General features: G+C 40.9%; 1 protein-coding gene across 3 annotated transcripts in view; it reads right to left on the bottom strand.

Moving 5' to 3' along the window:
• Positions 1-17,590, bottom strand: part of carmil3 (capping protein regulator and myosin 1 linker 3) — a 54,607-nt gene that overhangs the window by 10,074 nt on the left and 26,943 nt on the right. For all 3 annotated transcript variants that reach the window (XM_057334383.1, XM_057334384.1, XM_057334385.1), the window contains exons 17-30: positions 16,197-16,266; positions 14,777-14,858; positions 14,519-14,615; positions 13,273-13,327; positions 11,954-12,126; positions 11,656-11,724; positions 11,169-11,262; positions 9,468-9,566; positions 8,823-8,942; positions 8,017-8,130; positions 7,761-7,936; positions 7,042-7,129; positions 2,712-2,822; positions 2,359-2,425 (exon numbers count right to left, since the gene is read on the bottom strand). In XM_057334383.1, coding sequence (XP_057190366.1) covers positions 2,359-2,425; positions 2,712-2,822; positions 7,042-7,129; positions 7,761-7,936; positions 8,017-8,130; positions 8,823-8,942; positions 9,468-9,566; positions 11,169-11,262; positions 11,656-11,724; positions 11,954-12,126; positions 13,273-13,327; positions 14,519-14,615; positions 14,777-14,858; positions 16,197-16,266 — 1,415 coding nt within the window. The remainder of the gene's footprint in view (positions 1-2,358; positions 2,426-2,711; positions 2,823-7,041; positions 7,130-7,760; positions 7,937-8,016; positions 8,131-8,822; positions 8,943-9,467; positions 9,567-11,168; positions 11,263-11,655; positions 11,725-11,953; positions 12,127-13,272; positions 13,328-14,518; positions 14,616-14,776; positions 14,859-16,196; positions 16,267-17,590) is intronic.

Here is a 17,590-nt window from a genome sequence, read left to right as displayed (position 1 = left end):
GCAATGACAGAGAGTTCGTCCTCATCCTTCTGTCAAGTCTGCCCGCTATGGGACGGTTCACCGTTGCCCATCGGGGAAGAGCCAGGTGAGCGTGCTGGGGCATGGGTGGTCCACGATGCCGAAGCTGACAGAGAGACATCCATGGGAACCCCCAAATCACCCCCGCTGCTCGTAGAAGCGATCGACCTCGCCGAAGCGGCAGTTGAACTCGCTCGGGAAGCAGACAGGGTTGCGGTAGCGTTCAGAAAGAACGTACCAGCCGTCTTCCGGTACTTGCAAGTGAGACACTATGTCGGATCTGTCTTTAAAGAATTTATTAATAAGCCTAAGGCTACTGCACTTGACCAATGTTTTTTTGTTAAAACCAAACTCTAGACATTTGATTTCACGTTGTGTTGATGTTTTTGAACTGCCTGTAAACACAGAGCACATAAAAGAGGCCTGGGTCAAGGATTTGGGGGAAGAAATATCTGATGAATGTTGGCTTGAAAGTCTTGGGAATATTCAAGATTGCTCAATAAATTTGAGACACAGACTAATACAATTTAAAGTGGTGCACAGATTACACTACTCTAAAACCAGGCTTAGTAAAATATACAGCTCTGTTTCTCCGATATGCGACAAATGTAAAATAGAGGAGGGTTCACTAGCACATATGCTTTTTTCGAAAGTTTTTCAAAAGGAGGTTAAACCGGACCGTGTCCTTGCGATTCTGGGATCCTCAGAAACACTAAAAACTCTTTCAATCTCTCAGCAAAGATCCTTATTGACCGGAATGACTCTTGCCAAGAAATCAATACTTTTAAACTTGAAATCCTCAGATCCTCCATGTTTTAAAGCCTGGCAACGTGAACTCTTTAATGTCATACAAATGGAGAATTTACGTCATACCGAGCCTGGATCTCATTGTCGATTTGAAGCTGTATGGCAGCCCTTCCTGGACTTCACTGAGCCAAAATAATAATAATGGATGTCTGGAACCTGTGGTTAAGTTCTGATCATTACCTGATTATCATTACCCATCGTTTCTCCCCTTTATATAATCACTGATTTATTTTACTTATATTACTTTTTTTTCTTTCCTTATCTATTTGTATTGTTTTATATATATATATATTTTTTTCTTTTGTTAAATTGTACTATGTGGTGGGGGAGGGTGTCCGATTGAGTTAATTTTGTATGTCATCAAAAACTCAAATAAAAACAATATTAAAAAAAAGAACGTACCAGCCATGACCGCAACACCTTAATCGACATGTTCTCACATACGGAACATGTCGTATCGACAAACCCTGCTTCTGCATGCTTGAGCCCCAAACATGCAGTGCAGGTGTCATGCCCGTCAGACTCGGGGATGAGTCTGTCAAACCCAAGAACACAGCTGTGAGACATGCCCGCAACTGTGAGAAATTTGCTCTTTTAGATGTTCTCTGGCTCGCTGCTCAAACGCCCAGGGGAAATCCGCTCGAACAAAGGGGGGAGCTCCGCTGCATGCGTCTTAATTCCAGCAGTGTGTAGATTTCTCGGAGAGAATATTTGCTTGACATTCAGTCACGCAGGTTCCGAAGAACAAAAAGAAAAATTAATGGGAGCCACTATCTCCTTTTATTCCCATATGCACGGGGAGACTGGCATGCGCGTGCCATTCGCCAAGTTCATTGGCGTTTTTAAATTCCTCTCGGAGATGATAGGTTCTCAAGATCAAACCCCAGTCTGTCTCTCAACACAACGTTGAGAGACCGACTGAAAGGAAATGTAATTTCCGCAACACGACTTTACTGCAGCACATTTTTAAGGTTTACTGTATATTGAATTACAAATCAGTGATTATATAAACGGTGGATTTAACGCTGGATTTAGAGATCGTTTGAAAGTGGCGCGGTCCCAGTGCTAAACGATGCCAGACATGAACTGCACGGGGTAAGTCATACTAAGTCATACGTCTCTGTTTTGTTGGCATTCGGCGTGTACGTGCATAATATACAAAACAAGAAGGGATTAATGTGATGATGTGTTGCTTGCTCATGCTGTAGTTCCATCCCACTCTCCCCACTAGTCCCATCTCTAGCATCTCGTGTTTTTCCAGAAATAATCGTACAGCTGTATCTCTCTTTTATAAATTTGATCAAACGAAATACTCTTCTAAGATACGATGTATGCAATACTACTGTATAGGCACTCAAGATTAATATGAGATTGGCAGAAGCTGAGTGTGTTACGCGATCTTTAAAAATGTAATATAAAGAATGAATGGGTTTAAGCTGTGCTGGGTGAACTGAATAAATTAATACATGATTTAGAAGCACTGAATGAGAAATCAAAAAAATGAATGACAGTGCTGGTCTGCGTGTGACTCACTGAGTCTGTTGGACACGGGACGGATGCGTCTGGTCCTGGAGCTGCGTTTCTTAATGGCGATTGTGTCCTGTGAACAGAACGATAGAAGTCAGTGAGAACATCGCAAATGGAGATGATGAAGCTGCTGAGTTACGCAAGATGACAGATACTGTAAATACCAGCAAACACAGCGATGAGTCAGAATTTGACAGGGACAACGCATTGTCAGTGTAAAAATGATTTTTCATTTTGGCACATATTGTGCGCGCAGTTGTGTATAATGAAATTGTTAATCTGGTTTTCATTTTCATCGTTAAATTTATTTAAATTAAATTTGAGTATAGCTCTGCGGTGACTCAAGCTAACACACTCACTATGCTGATGCCAAAGTCGTCCTCCACCACATCCAGTATGTCCATGTGTCTGTGAGCGCGTCTGGCCGTCCCGCCGTCTTCCAGCCGCCGCATCTGCGAAACCTGCCGGAGCTGCAATGATGAGCAGATGCATGAAGAACAGCAAAACATGTGCATGTGCTCAGAATGAATGAGATAAATGAGAGTTTGAGAGGAATAAGTCTGTAGCAGAGGTTGCTTTACAAATAATTGTAAATGGTCATTCTGACATCACTATGATGTTATCAAATGTTGCAAAAATTTTATCACAGTCTGTGTTTTGATAAAATTTTTCCAGAGGATTATTGCACCATTATTTTGTGGAAAGTAGTGTAATCTATGTGGAGTTGTGTCTCCAGGTACTTCTTAATAAATCTCAACAAAGTAGTTAGACTTGGAGAATTATTTGTGAATGTAGATTGAAAAAAAGAAACATAATTGCGCTTTTGATTCAGAAAAAAATTGACTACCCATTTTCTTGTACATAGGGTGATGTTGCAAGCAGTGGCGATCCGTGACTCCTCTTCTGGGGAAGCAGTAATGTGAAGCTCGGCAAAACATGTATTTAGCCCGTCATGTGTGTGGCGCGTCATGTCAAAATACGTGCCTGCTGCAGACGCATCGAAAGGGTTTTTAATAAAAGAGACGCTCGCTAGATATTCGCTTAGTCTCATGTGTAATCAGAGTTAAGTGTTAACACAGTGTCTACGCGAGTGTCTCTTTTATCATAAACCCTTTCGACGCATCTGCAGCAGGCACATATTTTGACATGATGCGTGATGCACATAGGTTCACGTGAAGCGCTGAACACGTATTTTGAATTCCTGCTTCCCCTGAAGAGGAGGCACCGATTGCCACTGGTTGCCAGGTATAATATGACAGCGACGTTCAGGGCCGGATTATCCAATGGGTATTATGGGCACAGGCCCAGGGGCCCATGCAAGCTTGGGGCCCAAGCTAGAGGAAGAAAATTTCACATAACAGTATTTCCACTATCTTCATTCTGACGTGCGCTTCTCTGGCCCGCACACACGCAGGTGCAGTGTTTCTAAGACGCAAGTCTGTCTCTTGATTTGGTCACTTTTACGAGCCCTTTAGCGGCTTTTGTTCAGACGAAGAGCATAGCAACAAATCTAGTGACTTCTTGGATAAATCTTAGCTTTCATTCAGTGGGAAAATGTCGCCAGTGCTGCCCCGCAAGCGCAAGGTCTCTGTTCTGGCCCAGGAATTGCATCTCTCTGCAGTGAGCGGCAGGAAGAAGCAGCACATTCAATTCACCGTATGTTAGGTGACTCCTGAATGTACAAAACAGCGTTTCCAACAACCTGTCACTATTATTGACTGTTTGGATATACAAACATGAACACAGTTCATCTGTAAATATAAACACATGGTTACTTTTTATGTTTTTTTTATGGTGATTTGTTAGATGATGTTGCGTTATAAGTCAGAACTGACCATAGAAAATATGTCAATGAGAAAGGTTTTATTGTTGTAAACATAATCTATGAGTTGAAATATTCTCGCGGTTGTCTTAAATCTCAAAAGGTAAGAGTTTTTTTTACATGTATTTGGTGGTGTTTCTTGAGAGCATCGCGCCAAGCTCAGATCTGCTGAGAGGAAGTGGCGAAAATCAACTGATCCTTCTGACCACTGTCTCTATCAATCTCTCCTCTCTTCTTTCTCCAGTGATGTTACCTCTGCCAAAACTCTGTACTACCACTCAAAAATCAACAGCTCACCTGACCCTCGTACCCTCTTCAAAACCTTCCCCGCCTACCCCCCACCTTCATCAGACTTAACGGCAAACGATTTGGCATCTTTCTTTGTAGAGCAAACTACAATCATAAGCAGTCAGTTCACTGCACCGCCTGAACATGCACAAACTCCCGAAGCCTGCTCGCTCCTCTCTTTCTCTCTCCTGTCTGAAGCTGACGTTTCCAAGGTCATTGCATCTAACCACCCGACAACCTGCTTGCTAAATCCCGTTCCAACCCATCTACTTCAGGCCATCTCTCCATCGGTTGTCCCCGCTCTGACCCATATTATCAACTCTTCTCTCACCACTGGTACATTTCCCTCAGCTTTTAAGGAGGACCGTATAACCCCACTACTAAAGAAACCCACCCTTGATCCTGCACTGCTAGGAAACTACAGACCAGTATTTTTCTCCCCTTCATTGCAAAAACCCTTGAGCGTGTGGTAGCTGACCATCTCTCCTCATTTCTCACACAGAACAACCTCTTGGACAGCAACCAGTCTGGTTTCAAAAGCTCTGCACTGCACTGCGCTCAGTCATCGAAGCCCTGAGATTAGCAAGGGCGGCCTCTAAATCATCTGTGCTCATACTCCTGGATCTATCTGCCGCTTTTGACACTGTCAACCACTACATCCTCCTGTCGACCCTCAAGACTATGGGTGTCTCTGGAGCGGCGCTACGGTGGTTCGAGTCTTACCTCTCGGATAGGTCATTCAGAGTATCCTGGAGAGGTGAGGTCTCTGATTCCCATCATCTCAGTACATGGGTACCCCAGGGCTCTGTTCTTGGACTGCTGCTCTTCTCCATATACACAACGTCCCTAGGCTCTGTCATTCAGAAACATGGCTTTTCCTATCACTGCTATGCGGATGACACACAGCTCCACCTGTCAATTCAGCCTAATGATCCGACAGTTTCTGAGCGCATCTCGGCATGCCTGAATGACATCTCACTCTGGATGAAGGACCATCACCTGCAGCTGAACCTTGCAAAAACTAAACTTCTCATGATCCCAGCCGACCAGAAAACTCAGCACGACCTTTCCATCCAACTAAGTTCATCAACCATTACTCCTTCCAGAATGGCCAGAAACCTGGGAGTGGTAATTGATGATAATTCGCTGAACTTCGCTGATCATGTTGCCAGTCCTGTAGATTCATCTGCTGCAACAGTATTAGGAGAATTAGACCTTTCTTGTCTGAGCATGCTACGCAAGTTCTTGTCCAGGCTCTTGTCCTGTCCAGACTGGACTATTGCAATGCTCTACTGGCTGGTCTTCCAGCTTGTACAACCAGACCTCTTCAGATGATCCAGAATGCAGCGGCAAGAGTGGTCTTCAACGAGCCGAAGAGAGCACACGTCACTCCTCTCTTCATTAGGTTGCACTGGCTCCCTATAGTCGCTCGCATCCAATTCAAATCTCTGCTCTTGGCCTACAAATCCACCACTGGTTCGGCACCCCCATATCTTCACTCACTAATTCAGACTTATGTACCTGCTCGATCCCTGTACTCTGCAATCGACGTCTTTTGGTGCCGTCCCACAAAGGGAAAAAATCACTCTCACGCACTTTCTCCGGATGTGTTCTACGACTCTGGAATGATCTCCCTCTTGCCACAAGATCAGCGGATTCTGTAGCGGTCTTTAGGAATCAGCTAAAAACACATCTCTTCCGTCAACATCTGACCCAACATCTGACCCATTAGTACAGTCTTCTACTTCTTTTCTACTTTCCTATTTCCCCCCCCAAAAAAATATTAGCTTCGTATACTGTGATAGGCTGACTGAGACCAGTTGTACTGCACCTATGCATTGTTGTTCTTTTGTTGCACAAATTGCTTCTACTGTTTTTTCCCTACTTTGTACGTTGCTTTGGATAAAAGTTTCTGCTAAATGACTAAATGTAAATATAGGCTAAAGAAGTATATTTATAATATTTGTTAATGCCGTTTAACACATTACACACTTACATAAGAACGTGAGTTGCGAGGTGCGTGTTACACAAATAAAGTTTAACAAATGGACAAATTAGTAGAGGTGAGGCAGTGTGTGCTTGCATATGCCAGTGCATTACAGGGAAATGTCTTGATATTGTTGCTGCTGGTCCAGGAAAGCATTGTTGCAATCATGTGGTGTAAATCCAGTATGATGGAGGATGTGAACAGGTGTTGATATTGTCTTTCAGGTTGTGATTGTAGTTTGTAACCTGTCTATGTAATCCTGTATAAGATAGAGGTGTTTCCTACACGAAGGACTCTATAGGCTAATTATAAACTTTATTGTGCGCACGTGTGTGTATGGGGGGGGGGGTGGGATGGGGTCTAGAAGACACTTGTGCCGAGGGGCCTCTGAATTCTTAATCCGGGCCTGGTGACGTTGATGTATAAATCAATGGTGAATTCAGTTCTGTGTACCTCAATGTCTACATACTTCCTAATATGACAAAATATTGATGTAAATTAGGTAAATGCTTTTGAAATTGTCTGTCAATGTGTCTAAAATGTGGTAAATTACTGACAATTATCAGTTAACGCAACAAGTAGTCTGTCATACCAGGGTTTTGTGTGTGGCATAGAGTTCCTGTAAGATCTGGTCCACTATAGAGTTGGTGAGATAGGACACCACGGACAACTTTACTTCCCTAAAGACAAGAAAGGTGAAGAACCATGTTAGAAAAAGAAATTAAATAAAAAAAAGAACTTTCTTTCTAAAGATACAGTAGAAGGTGCAGTACACAACCTTATAGACTGAAGCTAATAGCAAGCTAATATGTTTTTAGCGCATTTAAGCAAAAGGTATGGTTGATGTCAGGTTTAAATGTTGGGTGGAAATATGTAATTTAATTGTGATTTTTGTCAGAGATTTTAGAAATATCTGTCTTTCCACATTCAAGTAGATAGGACTGTGGTCTTGCTATGACTGAAATAGCTGCCCGAGGGCATTTCAAACATGGCCACCGAGTGGCACGACCTCCGTAAATGGACTTTGGTAGCATAAAGATGGCTTTTGAGCTAAAAGGTTTTACCCTGTTATTATTTGTCTATGATACAGTATATTTCTCTGTTTTTTTCTGTATATTCTCATTTTATGCCTGTTTTATGTCATATGTGTTTGATATTGTCACATGTCTTCTAGCTGTGCTTGACTGTGATTCTGAACAATCTGGCACAATTTTCTAATTCCTGTGATATCAGACTATGAAGTATTATTGCAATTATGATTATGACAGATTGTTAATGAACCCATCTGATTATCAAACCCAGCTGTCTTACTCCAAAGCTCTGTTGATGTCTTGAGCCGCTCTCTCCATCAGTGCGGTGCGGATGGATGATCGAGGGATGGACACGCGCTCAGAGATGGAGGACAGAGGGGGTGAGAGACACTCTGCGGCAGCACACGAAAGCGGGCACAGCTCACGGCACAAAGACACCATGGAGTCCACGATTACCTGCACAAATCCACCATCAATCTGTTTTTGGCCGCACAGATATAAATTAGGCCGAATGATGAGAGAGAGAAAACTCTTACCTGAAGTTCTTTATCAGCAGCCTTGGCCAGTTCTCCAGCCAGAGAGTCCAGTTTTTGTCTCACAGGTCCATCCACTGACAGCACATGAGCCAGTTCACATAGCGATGGATACAGCTTGAGGATAGTACAGAAAATGCAAAATTCAGACAGGGATATTTCACAGGTTTTAAAATACAATTAATATATACAGCAGGACAACCAGAACACATTTTTCACATCAACATACCTTGTAAAATGACATATACATTCACTATAAAAGAGAAAGTGTAAAAGTACCCTCTCCATATGAAACAAACTAATTTTTACTTGTTTCGCCTGATTTTTTTTCAACCCAGCAATCTGAAAACTAAACGTGCATAATTTATAGACATGCCCAAGGATACCAAAAATAAAAATTCTTATTTTTATTAATATTTCTGACATCTGTTAAAGTTACACTGACAGCTGCTTACACATCTACAAAACCAGTCATATGTCTGGACATGCTTGACTGAATTTATGTTTCTTCTGATCTTAAGATGCTTAAAATGACTTTTCTGTGAGGTTGACTTGTGTATTTCCACCCATACAGCAATTTCTGTACAAAACTGACGACTTCATTAAAAGCGGATGATTTAAATCCGAAATCATTAAATTCTGAACCTCATGAAGCTGTTTAAGAGAACAGACAAAGCAATGCTGAGCTTAAATAAGCAAAGATGGTTAACATGTTTGGCTCACTACATAATTTCCATACTTCAGTTGTGTTATTTCATATTTAAATGACTTTATTATTCTAAAATGTGGAAATGAGTGAAAACACTCACAGCTCGAGAATTTCTGGCCTCCTTCAGGACCTGTCTGGCAGCCTGTAGCTCCTCCCCTTCACCTGTTCCTCTCAACACACACACCTGCTGCTGTACACGCACACACAGACGCTCCATCACCTGAAAGAGCAGAGAGAGAAGTTGATCTCAAATACAAAGCAAAGATCAGTCAGAGTTCACATTAGCATGTGAAAGAAGTTCTCGAACACAAGTTTGGAGCTGTTGTGATGTTTTTTGATGTTTTTTTAACAATTATAAGTAAGCCATTCGTGTTCCTCAAAACATAATACACACCATCTCTTGTCATTTCAAACCTGTATGACTTTCTTTCTTCTGCAGAACACAAAAGAAGATATTTTAAAGAATGTTGTTAACTGGCCCCCATTCACTTGCATTGGTTTTGTGTCCATACAATAGAAGTGAATGGGGGGCATTCAACTTTCTTCAAAATATCTACTTGTCTGTTCTGCAGAAGAAAGAAACTCATACAGGTTTGAAATGACAAGATAGGGTATAAATGATGACAGAATTTTCATTTTTTGGGTGACTTTAAGTATATAACTTTAAGTCAGAGCTGTAGTAGTATAGAGTAAGACAGGAAGGATACAGAAAGAATGTGAGACATGCTCAGAAAGTGTTCAGAACCTGCTCTGCAGTACTGGTGACCAGGCCCTGATGCAACCGAAGAGCCTGTTTCTGAGAGAAGCGTTGCGTTTGGTTGTTCCTCAAGAGAGCCCGCTGGATCTGAGAGAAACGACAGAGAGAGAGAATACTCAATAATGACAATGAAAGGACCGGTGTTATTCAGATAAGCAGTGCAGTCATGTGGAAAGGATTGTAATTACACTGATGATTTACAGAAGATAAATGTATTATGTGCCGTGTCCCTGTCTCAGCAGTGACTTTGTAAAACTTTGACTTCTCTCAGGCTCATTAAGCGCGTGCATAAACATTCACCGCTGTGGGACCGTAAATCTCATGAAATCCACACACACGGCATTACATAGATTTAAAGGGGACGAATTACGGATTGCAGATTTTCCTTGTTCTTCTGAAATAAATGAGGTCTATGTACCATGAAAACACACACACTAACTTTTACAACTCAAATCTCCGCAGTGCACTTACTGAAACTACTGTACAATGCGAAAACGCCTCCCAAATCTTCATGGCTGTGATGCACAACCCACATTAACATCTATTCAGAACTCAGCAACTTTCCCAATAAAGTCAAAAAGTAAAGTTAAAAGAAGAAAAACTGTTATTACTAAACAGCAGAGGATGATTATGTATCAAAGGGACTGTCCTCCTTTGCTCACCCTCGAGTTGTTCCAAATCTGTATGAATATTTAGAAGAATGCTTGTAACCAAACAGTTCTTGGACACCATTGACTACCATAGTAGGAAAAATGACAATGGTAGTCAAAAGTGCCCCAGAACGGTTTGCTTTCCTACATTCCTCAAAATATTTTCTTTTATGTTCAACAGAACAAAGACATTTATAAAGCAATTATTCCTATGGTAGTCAATGGTGGCCAAAAACTGTTTGGTTACAAGCATTCTTCCAAATATATTTCTCTGTGTTCATCAGAACAAAGAAATTTATACAGATTTGGAACATCTCGAGGGTAAATAATGACAGAATTTTCATTTTTGGGTGAACTATCCCTTTAACCGAGTAAAATCAACATTTCTGACACTATTGGTTCACACTCATTTTACTGCAAACCAGTGTACGGTTATTTTTTTCTATAGAGCTGTGGCTAAATCAAACAGGAATTGGTATTGTCGGACCTGAATTTAATAGATTTGATGGTGCAAAGCTTTTATTTTCGGCGATTGACAGACTGTGGTCAGCAATATATTTTTTTGTGTTCCATGGACAAAAATTACAGCATTGAAACAACACTGCTATCTGTCATAACTATCCCACAATGCAACACTAGAAAGAAAGAAAACTTGAGTGACATATTGAGTGCTTTTCCACCATGGTGCCGATTCGTTCTAAGCACAGTCTGAAACGGTTACAGTTATGTTTCCACGTGAGCCTGGTTCGACACGACACGATTACAAACTGTTCTCGGCTCGGAATTTTCAGCACGGTTCTATAACCGCAGAGCCGTTATAGCTCAGTCTCTAGTGTTACCGAGGCAGCGCGTGACGCGTTTGTGTTTACATTCTAAAAATTTCCATTATCAGCCCTGCGGTGGAAAATGAAACCATTTACGTACCGGCTGGCATGGATCGGCATGGAGTGGAACGATTAAGCAACGAGAACGATTCGGCGCGATGGTGGAAAAGTGCTCAGAGTGTTCGGCCTTCAAAATAAAAATCAAGCATTCTCACCTTAGTTAAAGCCTGTTCTGTCTTTTCAGGAGCGCTGCGGAACGCCTGCGTGACATCGCTGAGTGGAATGGGCATATACTGCAAAGTGAAGTTACTGAAAAGAGAGAAAAACTGTTGAGAATAAACTTTAAAATCAAGCTAAGGATTAAAGCTTTCACCAAACACCTGATTACAGTTCTCTGAATGGATCTCCAAGTTCAAATCTGTTAAAAAGTATCTACGTTAAATACCAAAAACATAGATCTCTGGGGAGGAAAGGTTCTTCCAGAACAATAGTATAATTGTGCATCACAGGCAGGCCAGGAAGGTGATGAAAGACTATGCAATCACAGACAAACACACACACGCACACACACAACTAGACGTATGTACTGTAGACATGGACTGGAAGATTTATACTGCAGTATGATGTGGTAAAGTTTGGTACGAGTGAGTCACATGGATGCACTGAGAATGCATAACATGAATATTAAAGTGTCTGTCATACTGTTCTAGGGCTCGAGCAACATCTTGGAAACCCGTGGCAGATGTGTTATTTCGATCCCACGTCACGCTTCTACAAGAAAACACAAGACAATATTACAGTATGCTATTTACAACTGCATCAATTCAGTCACATTCTTCTACTAGATATTTATAGATAAACTCCCTCACATCGTGTAAACTGATATGTGGCCTGCTCGACTGCTTCGACCAATCAGCATCCAGAATCGAAACTACAATCTATTCTATAACCCATCATTTGCCTCATTCAACACCGGAAACAACATCTCAGAATCGGGTACCTGAGCATGGTGTTGATCTGTAAGGCTTTGCTGAGCATCCTCGCTCCTGTGTCCTCCAGACCGTTCCCGCTCAGATCCACCTTCTTCAGGCAGGCGTTGCTGCCGAGAGCGTTCACAAGCACCGTGCCCCTCGATCGCAGCCGGGAGTCGACCAGAGAAAGGCTCTGCAGGGCCTGTCAAGACAGAAGAGCAAGAGGAAAGTGTGTATGTTTGCAACCTGTGCGATCTGAAAAAAACATCATTTAATAATTGATCAAGCACTTGGTGATATCTGCAGTGAAGGGCCTATTTGCCCTGAAGGAAAGAGATTAAAAGAGAGAGAAACAGAAAGATGGATGGATCAGTAGTGCGATAAAGCACACTCAAGTGGATATAGGATGGACAGACTTTGTGTGTGTGAATTTAGGAAAAGGGTGAAAGGTGGGTATGGGAAAGTAGCGTTAATGCTGTCAGTGAAAGCACTGAAGAGAAAGTTTGTTCCATCTGTTACATATCATTATGACTAGTCTTTATCATTGACAAAATCAAAAACCCCTCTGCCAATACTCAAATAGTCATAGTAGGATGTTGTGTGTTGCCCCAACATACTCAGTTAAATGTGTATATAATATACAAAACTATGTATTCAGAGCTGTATAAAGACCTTACATAATGCATAAAAGCGTTATGTTTTTACTATCTAGAATGAGCTATTTCTATCTACATACACCGCGGGTCCCCTTGCATGGAACTCGCCATGTTATTTCAACAGCAGCCCTAAACTGACAAACTGCTCTACAGAGCGCGTTTCATAAATACATTATTTCCTTCGGGAAGGAAGAGAAAACTTGATGATATCTTAATCCTGTGTCAGCCGCCGTAGTGCTTCGTAAAGGAGGGGTGGAGTGAGCTGTTGGTTGCAGTTCGTAACCTCACCGCTAGTTGCCGCAAAATTTCATACACTGGACCTTAAACTGAACCATTTTAGTAGGTAGATAAACTGTAACACTCTTTTTGAAAAGGTTTTGTATGATTAAAAATGTCTTGCATTTTACAACCGCATGTTATTCTACTGTACATCTAGAAAAAAGTTGATTTTTGAAATGTTGATTTTTGTATAGTGGTTATGTCAATAGTTTTAGGTATTGCAAGCATGTTATGGCAGGGATGTTGTTGCTAATTTAGCAAACATGTTACAATTACATTTACAATGAAATTTAAAGAAGATTTTAATCAAAAGACTATTAGTAGCAAAACTATAAGTAAAAACCTGTGTAAGATGTAACACTAATCAAGCATGTTTTTTAACATGTGTGTGTCCATGTCCGTGAAACACTCACACATTCTTCCTCCTGCACCAGTTGCACTAGTTTCTGCAGAACCTCGTCCAGAATCCTGCAAACACGGGAATCAGAAGGGGTTACACGGGCGCGCACACACACACACACACACACACACACACACGCGCGCACACACACACACAGGCTTTGGTTGACTATCTATGGGGACAGTCCATAGGCGTAATGTTTTTTATACTGTAAAAACTGTATATTCTATCCCCTATCCCTAACCCAACCCCTAAACCTAAAGATCATAGAACACTTTTTGCATTTTTAGATTTGTAAAAAATATTGTTCTGTACAATTTATTAGCTTTTTTGCCCATGAGGACCTCAATTTTGGTCCCCACGATGACACGAGTCCCCATGTGTTGGTGTGCATTCAGGTTTAGGTCCCCACCGGGATAAACAAACATGAACACACACACACACACACACACACACTTAAACTCTTTCATCTCAAAGATTAATGACACTTCACCCACCTGCCCCTAGTCTCCTCCTCTGCCTCATGCTTCCCAGAGAGCCGCCTACAGTGTGCTCACATTCACTTTGTGATTGCAGACTATTTCACAGACTTTTCTAACCTGTTTACCTCATCTGCCTGTACCAGTGTGGATATCTATTGTATTGCTCATCTGTGCTCCTTTAGACCACATTCACAACAAAAACAGATTTTCTTTGCCTATATATGACCAAGAACTGTTTTTTTTTGCATGACAGTTTGAACATGAATGGAATCCAATCTTTTTGATTCGGAGCCACTTCTATATGTGCTCCTAAAATAGATAAACGTAAGATCTTAAAGCGTAACACCGTGTCTACACCGGATGCGGCGCGACAAGAGACAATAGAACGCATTAGAACCCATTATAATTTTAAAATTTGTCCACACCGGACGTGGTGCGATACGGCGCGACAATCCTATTAGAACAAGCCATGTGTCGCACAGCGTCCGGTGTAGACACGGTGTTAGCTATAGTGTTCTACTCCATGCTGCAGACTTGGCCTCCATGCTTATTTCTGCGTGCTGTTCTTTTGCGCAAGCAAAAAAAATCTGATTTGAGCAATACATCGATATTGAGCCTTAGGGCTGGCAGTGTGAATGTAGTCTTAATACCTTTGGGTGATGTGACTTAGTGGTTAAAAGCCAGGCGTAGTAGCTGAAGCGTAAAGGTTTAATAAACATGAAGTTACTTGGGTTCTACCAGCACCATCTATAGGCACAAGTGTTAGTTAACATGTACCTGCCCTTGATGTTAAAGTTCTTGCCCAGGAGCAGATGTTTGAGAGATGGGTGTCTGGAGAAGGCAGGAATGACAGACAGAAGATCAGCATCCAGCCCTGAAACGACCAGAGAAATGTTAAAGCAGTGTCAACAGTGAATGAAAAAGCAATTGAGGGGACAGAGAGAGAGAGAGAGAGTGCGAGACAGGTTGAAGGTCAGAGAGAGAGAGAAGAGCTGGACAAAAGCTTCTTTTGATTTCTACAGTTGGATGTCTCACCATTGTCTGAGATGTCCAGTGTGCTGATGCAGGAGACTCTGGGGAATAGATCCTGTATTATTGCTGCTCCCGCAGACCTGAGCTGAGAGACAGAAAACAGAGCGAGAGAGAGAGACACACAGAGAGTGAAAAAGAGATAGAGAAAGTCAGACAGAATCCTCAAAGGCTTTAAAATGCATAATTTATAGCTGCAAGCACTCATATTTTTCCAATGGCTCAACTGGTTGTGCATGGTGATACTGTCATCTTGCCAAAGTAATTGGGTTTCATTTCCAGGGAGCACACATATTGATGAAATATATGCTGTATATTGAATGCATGGTAAGCCGCTTTAGATAAAATTTTGAAAAAAAAAAAAATTTGACAAACGAATAAATTTAATGTATTAAAAAAAACTCACAGCATTTTAATCTGTTATTAGTACAGTTTTCTAATTTTTGTTATAGTTATAGTTAGCAATTTAATTATTTACACAGGGGATAGTTGATTTTATTCCAGTGAATATTTCTTAAGGTAAAATCATGTGTTATCCTTTCTGTAGCCTTGACATATTAGCAACAAAAAAATCAAACCAAAAGTTCCTGTAGCTCAACTGGTAGAGCATTTTCCTTTAACAGAGCAAAAGATTGTGGGTTTGATCCCCAGGTAACACACATTATGGATAAAATGCACTGTAAGTTGTTTTGGATGACAGTGTCAGCCAAATGAATAAAGGTAAATGTCTCCAACCATTACTACACATGAAAAATGATAAAGTTCACTGAACATGGGCTGACCTTTTGAAGAATGACATTATATTGAATAAAGCTGCACTGAAAATATTAAACATCAGGTGCATTAGCCTATAATTGGTGTTCAGCAAAATCTAAATGGCAACTTCAATCATTTTTATGGTCAGCAAAATGTGTAACATTACAAAATATAAAACATACTGACAACCTCAATAATAACACAACAATATACCCAACTTAACATTTGTATTAAAAATGCCCTTGTCCTGCGAATATATACTCTTAAAAATAAAGGTTTCTAAAAATTGCCATAGAAGAAGAATTTTTGGTTCACCAAAGAACCATTCTCTTAAAAGTCCAGTGTATGAAATTTAGCGGCATCTAGCCGTGAGGTTGCGAATTACAACCAACGGTTTACGTTTACATTTCCTCCCTTTTGAAGCACTATGGTAGCTGACACAGGACTAACATGTCATAACGTTTTCAGTTCTTTGCCGAGCAAGATTTACAAAATGCACTCTGTAGAGCATTGAGGTCAAAATAAGTCAATGAAGGCCCTACAGAGATGTATGCACATTTATAAACTTTTCTGTGTAACTAATTCTGTAGCTCAGACAGGTTGGCCGTAGAAAGCAGGACAGGCATTTATAGAAAGGCAGATTTAAGGCAACAAGAGGGGGTGGCGGTACCTCACAGCCACTGATGTCCAGGTTCAGGTCAGTGATGTGAGGATTTGATGAAAGCCCAAGGAACAGAGCCCTGTGGAAATGACAGTAAACATCTGTAAGATACCACGAATAAAGACAATATTACATGCCTCATTGAAAAGACTTTTATTCTATTGTCTGCTGTCATGGTTGATCTCTATAATAAATCAAATCACATGGTCTATATGGGCAGTGTCACAGTGTTACACAGGTCTTAACGGATTAAGAGCTTAGAGATTAGTTCGACTCCTCTGGTGTGGGCCAGTGGTGTTTACAGAAAAGAGTTGAAATCAGGTGTTCGGCTGGGTGTGACAGCGCGTCTTGCGCTTGCTTTGTGGATGTGAGGAGGTATGACCCTGTTTGAAACACTTCTTTGAAAACATTCTGGCTTCCCAAAATAGCATCTGTGTGAGCGTCTTTATTCTGACCTCGGTTAGCGCTGAAGAGCTCTCAAAAGTAGAAATAAATCACTGGCGCGTTTTTTTAATGGGTATGTCACACTTGAAATTGTTACCTCAGGGGCTTCTGACGCCCAGGGTTAAAGGAAAAGTTAATCTCGAAATCTAAATTGTGTTATTTTTTACTCATCCACATGACATTCAACATGTTTTAAGACCTCCCGGCGTCTTTGGAACACAAATAAAGATATTTTAGGTGACATCCGAGACATTTCCAGGCCTCCTCATAGACATCATGTTTATAGTTGTTCTTAAGGTCCAGAAAAGTACTAAAGTGGCTCAACTGAATTTTTTTGAAGTGACGAGAATACTTCATGTGCGAAAAACAAACCAAAATAATCAATATATTCTCCTCTGTCTTGTCAGTCTATGGTGCATGTCACGAGAGAACTGCGTCGAAGTGCTCTCGTGAATCTAAAAAAACCACAATTTTGATTTTGAGAACTTTTCCTATAATGCAATTCTAGGATATCCTGCTCCTTACTGATTTCTGTGCATTTGTTTTATCACTTAAAGGTATAGTTCATACAAAAATATATTTTTTAATTATTTTATAATTTATTCACCCTCATGTTGTTCAAAACCTGTATATTACTATATCAATGGTTTTGTGTCCGTACAATGGAAATCAATGGGATCTGTTGTTTGGTTACCAACATTCTTCAAAATATCTTCTTTTGTGTTCTGCAGAAGAAAGAAAGTCATACAGGTTTGAAATGACAAGAAGTTGAGTAAATTATGAAAGAATTTTCATTTTTGGGTGAACATTTAACCATATTGAAGATATAATATACAGTATGTACACCAACTGTACAATATTTGAAAAGCAAAAACCCAATTTCAAGTCAAATTATATGAACGATACGGCAGGATATTTGTATTATACGCCAAAGGACAACAGGTATCAGAGCTTCATAA

Source organism: Triplophysa rosa, linkage group LG5, assembly GCF_024868665.1.
Source record: "Triplophysa rosa linkage group LG5, Trosa_1v2, whole genome shotgun sequence".
Classification (NCBI taxonomy): domain Eukaryota; kingdom Metazoa; phylum Chordata; class Actinopteri; order Cypriniformes; family Nemacheilidae; genus Triplophysa; species Triplophysa rosa.
This window is presented reverse-complemented; position numbering and strand designations above follow the sequence as displayed.